Raw genomic sequence first — 7,679 nt, forward strand, 5'->3', positions numbered from 1 at the left:
TCAAGGTCATGCACCTATAGGTGAGCAAGCGGATTGGGTTATCTATAAATAATGAAAGAGTTAAAATTATGTCAAGCTATAAATGATTATTATGCACTTTTAAAGGTGTATAAAAAAGAGTGGAGCAGGTTTTAAAAAATGGTGAAATTCATGGAACCTTTTCAAATTGGAGGACTGGGAATGTGAAACTAATGAATTTGTTGATTAGGAGAACTTTGTGAATCTAATTAATGAAGCTGCTTTGTCAGTGATATGGCGCAGCCGCAGATGATTTCTTTAGTTTATAAAACAGAAGTGCAATCTTCTCTTTACCTCTTTGTTCCTCCAACTTCTCCCTACTTCTTCTCATCTTCTCAGAAGTCCTTCCCCTTCACAAGGGAGACCATTCCATGGATTCCATTTTATGATGTTTTTTAATAATGTCTTTGCTAAGCTCTTTTAGTCAGACTCGTTTGTTTCTCCTAGAAGTTTATAGTGAGAATTTTATATTGTTCTCTTTTCGGATTCATCAATTTTTCAAATTTTTAAAAAGTACTCTAAAAGGTACATTAAAAAGTAGTCTAATTTTCTTTAATGTTTAAAAAATATTCCAAAATATATTTTAAAAATTCTTCTACTCTTAAATATTCCAAAATATTTTCAAAAAACTCTGTTACAGTAAAATTTTTTAAAAACACCCTAAAAAATAGCTAATCCAAACGGCTTCAATTGATTCGAATTTACTTCAAATCTGGTTGTCAAATCTGGAATGTCTTTGGATCTTGGGTCTATCTCAACAGATTTCATCATTGTTATTGGAGTTTAAAGTCATTTGATTAGCAGATGTGTTGATTGGAACATGTACAGAAAGGAGTTGCAACGATTTATCTTATTAAAAAGCAATTTCAAATTTTCTTGTATCTTTCAGATTTGTTCAAAATCATTCAGATGTACTGTATCAATTATTAAATTGCAGATTTGTTATTTTAAATGCATGTTTAACGTGGCAAAGTAATGATAGGGAAAAACACCTATAGAAAGACCACCAAAGAATCCAATATGTAAGTTAAGAGTCCAACTCTGACTCAAAAACTTAAGTAATTAGGTTTCGGTCCCTTACTTACATATTAACCGCCCTTTCTCTATTTCTCGGACCAATGTGGGACATAATTCTTTACTCATAAATATAACAAATCTCCCCTTTCATGAGTAACCCCTCACATTAAACCCAAATTTGCAAACCCTTTTTCGAATTCACTTTAATACTCAACGCAAGCCTACTTTATCACCTTATGTCATCCCTTCTCCCAAACATGGACCCACATTTTTTCAACATCCAAACTGTATTTTTGGACCCTTGCCAATCTTTGACTCCTTGGTCTAATACCAACCGGACCCCCTTGTCAAATCCATGGTGCACTTGGTCCAACACTAGCCAAATTTCTTAACACTTTGGCACTTCGGTCCACTATCAAGAAGAGAATTTTTACTGGTGTAACTCATAGAAGAATCCACTTGCCCATGAGTAGTCCAGTCTCACAACATAAAACTCTGATACTAATTTGATAGGGAGAAACATTTCGAAAGAGTCCATCAAAGAGTTCAATATGTAAGTCAGGAACTCAATTCTGACCCAAAAACTTAAGCCATTAGGTTTCGGCCCCTTACTTGCATATTAATCGCCCTTTCTCTATCTCTTAGACCAATGTAGAACATAATCTTTTACTCATGAACCTACCATGTAAATCAAATTTTATTAGACAACTTCCAATAATCCGGTAATGAAATTTGCTTTTTGTCAAAAAAAAAAAATGGAATAGAATTGCAAATGAGCCTTGCTCGTTGCACCTATTGTAGCGGACTCTGGATATGCTTTAGAGAAGATTTTTCAGTTTTTTTGGAGTGGAATGATGAGAATCAGAGGTAAGTTTCTAAACCATGGAGAGACTAGTTTATCAGAAAGTGTGTGTGTGAACATGCATCTGATGTAATATACTGACAAAGGGGCGCAGGAATGCCTTTGTAGCCTTTTATCTCCAAAACAGATAGCTGTGTAATTTGAAATTTTACTTTTTTCAGTTTTTAAAATGCACTGATGCAGCTCATAAGTGTTCTGGGCATCCAATCATTTCACTGATTCTGTCCAAGATACGTAACAGAAGTTTCTTAAACGGGGTATCTGTTATTTGACTAAACCTCGGGGTTTGGGCAGATAGTTTGGCCAAACCTCAAGAGAGGTATTTACAAAAGGTAGAAAAAAAACAAGGGAGTACCAAATGTATTGACTTCTGCATTAAGTTTTTCCAATACCCCGGTTAGATCAATCATCAATGAAGGTCTTAACGTGTGGTGCTCAACTTGAACATTTCTTTATTTCTTCTGGCGGCTTAATAAGTGGCTGACTTTTTCAATTCAATGCTTAACGTTGATTATTCACCTAGTTAATTACTAATATAATCTCAGCAATCTATAACATTTCTAAATTTCCTATTGTACTTGCCAGCAATTATGCTGATGGTTGTTCAATTTCTCCTAGTAGCCAGGTCCAGTAGAAGATTCCCATCCAACTGGCACTTCAAAAACTATTGAGCAATTTGCCTAATCTATGAATTGACTTGCCCATGAAGAAATATATAATTGACACTGGGCATCAAGATCCCCAAAGAAAATAGATACAAGTGTTATAAAAACATGGCAAATTCGTACATCCAACTTCACTTTGTAGCATTATTCTTCCTTGCAAGTCTTACAATCCCCTCTAATTGCCTTCCAGGCCTTTATCCTAAAGCCCCTGTTGCCCTCTTTGTCTTTGGTGATTCACTTTTTGATCGTGGAAACAATGACTTCATTAAGACAACCACTACTTTCCAGGCAAATTTTCCGCCTTATGGAGAAACATTTTTTAAGCTCCCAACCGGGAGTTTCACTGATGGCCGCATTATCCCTGATTTTATAGGTAAGAGCGCTTTCTTGCAAAAATCTATATGTTTACAAATTAATCTTACGTGCTAAAGCCTGTGCAGATAGAGTATTTGATACTTGATTCGTTATGCATCTATATCTGTTAGTGCTTAAAGAGAAAACTTTTATAATGATGGTGTTTAAAAGATTAATCTTTAAAATATATTTAAAGCTAGTAGTGACTTTTTGCAGCTGAATTTGCAAAATTATCTCTAATTCCACCATACCTGCAAACTGCATATCATGAATTCTTGACTAATGGCGTGAACTTTGCATCTGGCGGTGCTGGTGCTCTTGCTGAAACTAACACCGGATTGGTACGTATTAGTTTGTGATTATGAGCAATTAATTCCAATATTTTAGTCACAGCCAATTGCTAATAGGTCAGTTTTTCATGTCATTTTTTAGGTGATCGACCTTAAAATGCAATTCAAGAACTTTAGGAAAGCTAAGAAACATTTGAGGTTGAATATAGGTAAAAGAGCCGCAAAACGAGTGGTGAAAAATGCTGTATACTTGTTTGGCATTGGTAGTAATGATTACTTGAGCCCGTTGACTAATAATTCCAGTATATTTAAGTTGTATGCACCACAAGATTATGTAGCAATGGTGGTTGGCAACATTACATCGGTGGTTCAGGTAATATTCCGATTTTCTTTCTTTTTTCAACCTTTTTTTTAGTAGGAAAAATGTGGGGTTTAAGAATTCAGAATCTCTAACTTACAAAATTTCAACCTTAATTACTAGATCAAAACCTTTTCGGCTATTTTCTCTTTCAACTTTGTTAACTCTTTATTGCTAATATTGGAATTTCCTTAGCCAACACATATTGGCTTAGTTGATAGTACCATTTCCTCTAAAAACGGATCGCAAGTGGTCGAGGGTAGGGATGGCAACGGAGTGGGGTTGGAGCGGGGGATGCCTACAAATTCCCCCCCCCCCCCCCCGCCCCATCCCCCGTCTCCCGCTCCCCCCGCCCCACTTCCCCCGCAAGGGCTAATAAAAATTTGTTATATAATTTTATTATAGTTAAATTTTAACAAATAATCAAGTACTAAAATATCAACCCTTCATCAAATTATTATTCATTGGAATTTTACAATTGAAACTTATAAAAACAATCAAAGAAAAATTATTTGAATACAATCCAACATGATGAAATAAATATAACTAAAGTAGTCAAGTTTTCACTTTTGACACAAATACAATCACTAATTCATTATTGTGCTTGTGCTTTTTTTAAGAAAAAATTGTTATTGTATTAAGTGTAATTAGGAATTTAGTATAAATGTATTAGTAAATTTAGTATAACCAATTAATAATTTGTATTAGTACACATATATAATTATTAGTATAATTAATAATATCAATTATATTATATCTATACTAATAGACATTATATAATACATATAACTAATAATATCATTATCATAGGTTTGTAACTAATTAAATTATATATTACATATATAATTATATACATATATATTTTATATATTTATTTTTTAAAAGTGGGTGGCGGGGGAATTTCCCCCCGCCCCCATTGCCATCCCTAGTCGAGGGCCTATTCCAACCTATAGTAACGATTGAAACTGAAACTACCTAAACTTTTTAGTACCATAATTGAAACTTCCTTGTACCAATGGTTAAGTGTTTATGTTTCTCGCATTGAAGTACCAGTTTGATTATCACAAAACATCTCAAAAATGTGGATTGGGTTTCACAAGTTTCATTTTCGACAAATTTACCCTTTGATGTAATTGGGTTGAAAATGGTATAATAAAAGTTCAAATGTGGCGTAACTAAGCTAAGAAATAGTGTAACAAAATATAAAATTACTAATCTACCCGAAATGAAGTAAATACAATTTGTGATCCCCCTTTCTACTTTTTTTTTCCCCTTCTCGCCCCTTCCCTATATGTTGCCTTTTGGCATGGTGTGTTTAATATCCATGTATCTAATCCCATTGTTAATTGACTCACAGAAAATTCACAGGGAAGGTGGAAGAAAATTCGGGATTTTAAATTTGGGTCCTTTAGGTTGTTTGCCAAGGCTTAGAGCAGCCAATGTGGCCGCTGGAGGAAATGGAGAGTGCGTGGAACAGGTCACAGCTTTGGCTAAATTACACAACGTATTGCTTTCCCAAAAGCTCCAGTTGCTACAAAAACGGCTCAAAGATTTTAAGTACTCGTATTTTGACGTCTTCGCAGCTTCCATCGCGACAGTACAAAATCCGTCCAAATTCGGTATGTTCTTGAACACTTTCACGAATGATGGGGAAAATTCTTAAGTACTACAATCTTTCATATTAGAAGCAGAGAAATGTCTGCAGAATTAGTGGCATCTCTATTTCTAATTAAAAAATGATAAATAAATAAATCTCTTTAGAATCATGGAAAGTGGTTAAAATATAAAGATTATTTATTAAATTATATATTATCTTCATGTTTGTACTCTTAAAAAATATTGTATGTTTTGGAGATAATTAATTATTTAACCATTGTGAGTTTAACTAATCATTTTTGCAATTCCAAAAATGAAACCATGCTCCTCGATCGAGAATCAAGATTCGACTCCTCTTCCAATTACTCTCCTCTTCATTTACCACAGTAGACAACTGGATGCGCGTAGTCAATGAAATCCGGATGTGTAATGTGAAAACTGGAGAGAAGAGTAACTGAAAGAGAAGTTGAAAAAATGCAGGTGTCTCACGTCCCACAATAAATAGATCCTCAAATCTCCAATTCCTAAATTGCTACTCCAAATATCATTATTTTCTCTTATTATGGGACTAGATCTTTTTTAAAATAGTAGTATAATACTGCTAACAATTAGCAAAGGTGGTAGAGTAACATTTTATTCGTTGATTACTTAAAAAAGGTTTTAAGGAAGTGAAGAGTGCATGCTGTGGTAGCGGCCCATTCCGAGGATATTTTAGCTGCGGAGGAAAGAGAGGAATGAAAGAATACGAGCTATGTGATAATCCCAAAGATTATTTATTTTTCGACGCTAATCATCCAACTGAAGCGGCCAACTTGCAGTCTGCGGAGGCGATGTGGGGAGGGCCTCCCAACATAACAGGGCCTTACAATCTCCAGTCGCTGTTTCTGCTTTAATTTCTGGTGAGGACTTTGTAAGTTGTGTAAATTTGATGTTCATTACTCCAGATTTTCTTCTTATATATATTTGGTCGTGTATTTGAATAATAATTTTAATAATAAAAAGTTACAATTTCAACAATGGAGCAGTGTAATATTACGGTGTTTGTTCTACAGTCAACCAGGGTAGTTTTTATACTAAATATTCAAATTAACCGGTTGACGAAAGAAAGGGAATCCAGTTACTCGAATGAATGCACCAAAGCAAATCATAGACCCTCTTGTTTCACCACTAATTCTTGGGCAATAGTGTTAATGGTTGATTAAAATTAACCTTTGGTGGAAACCAAGTCTTATTGAGTCCAGAATACGTAATGGTGATTACTAAAAAATAAATGAACAGCAAAATCTTGAGGGCGTATTTGGATTTATAGTGACTGATTGTTACTTGAATCCTTGGAGTTGGGAGTGACCTTCCAGTTCAACATATAATCCTTTGAGAAAGTGTTTTAGTTTCTCCTTGATATTTTTTTAGACGATAGAATACCGAGGAAGAACTATTATGTGATACTCCCTCCGTTCCTTATTAGATGTCCTAATCCATTGTTTCTTTTTATCTGTCATTTTATGATATCAAGAAAGCATTTATGAACTTTTTTGCAAATTTACCCTTGCTTACCCTTTCAACTTTCTTGAATTGGAACTCTAAATAATTAAATGCAGTATTTGTAGCATTAACAATAGAAGTAGTTGAAGAGATGAAGAATTAAATTGAAATGTGTCTATAAATTGGGATTGACCAACTCCATTACATAGTCATCTAAAGAAAATGGAGATCGATAAAGATATCAATGTTTCAAATTCTATAAAATTGTCCAACTCAAGTGTAGTGTTCAGTGGAGGAAAAAAAATTACTCTAAATTTTGACTTGAATGTACCTGCAGATCGTGAGTTCGACTTGAACAAATTTCCAGACGAAGGAGATGAAGCTTTTGCAGAAGAAGAATTCCAGCAAGTGGTTAGGATCATGTTAAAAGTTTATCTTCCCAAATTCTATTAACTCAAGGCCAATAAGACATGTCTCCTTCAAAGTCCTTTCTTGTTCAGCTTTATTTTGCTTCATATGATGGCCTACTATTATTTTACTTGATGTCATGGCTGCTTACACCATATAATAGGTAAAACTAAAATGGACCAGCAAAAAAAAAAATTACTGGCTTTTACTTGATGTCATGGCTGCTTATCACATGAATTGCAATTCCCACGGAAAAATACCAAAAACAAAGCATAGAGACACCGGAGAAGCATCAAATACATCTACAAATTTGGTGGGAAATTTTTGGTGGGAATTAATATTCAAATTTTGAGATCTATGAAAACAAATTTGGTGGGAACTATTCAGATTTTCAGATTTAATCTATTGATTGAGAAATGTGAGAGAGAGTAAATGACAGGTAGTATTAATTAGGTATAGTTGAAAAGAGATAAAGGGTAATTTTGAGAAGTAAAGTAAAACTTTTGTTGACTTTTAGAAAATAACCAACTTTCTTAATCTAAGAGAATTAGTTATTCAGGCCATCTAATAAGGAACGGATGGAGTATTACAAAAGAATACATGTGATATGGAGACCATAATTCTACTTA

The 7,679-nt window shown here is 34.1% G+C and overlaps 1 protein-coding gene across 1 annotated transcript; it reads left to right on the top strand.

The window, feature by feature from the left end:
* The first annotated feature begins 2,609 nt into the window (after nt 1-2,609).
* Nucleotides 2,610-7,375, top strand: LOC113737575 (GDSL esterase/lipase 1-like). The gene is made up of 6 exons (XM_027264784.2): nt 2,610-2,935; nt 3,133-3,257; nt 3,349-3,579; nt 4,922-5,183; nt 5,818-6,059; nt 6,980-7,375. The coding sequence occupies exons 1-5, from the start codon at nt 2,671-2,673 to the stop codon at nt 6,051-6,053; spliced, it is 1,119 nt and encodes a 372-aa protein (XP_027120585.1). The 5' UTR covers nt 2,610-2,670; the 3' UTR covers nt 6,054-6,059; nt 6,980-7,375.
* The last annotated feature ends 304 nt before the right edge of the window (nt 7,376-7,679 follow it).

Source organism: Coffea arabica, chromosome 3e, assembly GCF_036785885.1.
Source record: "Coffea arabica cultivar ET-39 chromosome 3e, Coffea Arabica ET-39 HiFi, whole genome shotgun sequence".
In the NCBI taxonomy this organism is placed as follows: Eukaryota; Viridiplantae; Streptophyta; class Magnoliopsida; order Gentianales; family Rubiaceae; genus Coffea; species Coffea arabica.

Excerpts from the sequence above, each read along its gene's own strand:
- LOC113737575 (XM_027264784.2), top strand. The coding sequence starts at position 2,671 with ATGGCAAATTCGTACATCCAACTTCACTTTGTAGCATTATTCTTCCTT. Across the intron at positions 2,936-3,132 it reads CATTATCCCTGATTTTATAG|CTGAATTTGCAAAATTATCT; the intron begins GTAAGAGCGCTT and ends GACTTTTTGCAG. Across the intron at positions 3,580-4,921 it reads ACATTACATCGGTGGTTCAG|AAAATTCACAGGGAAGGTGG; the intron begins GTAATATTCCGA and ends ATTGACTCACAG.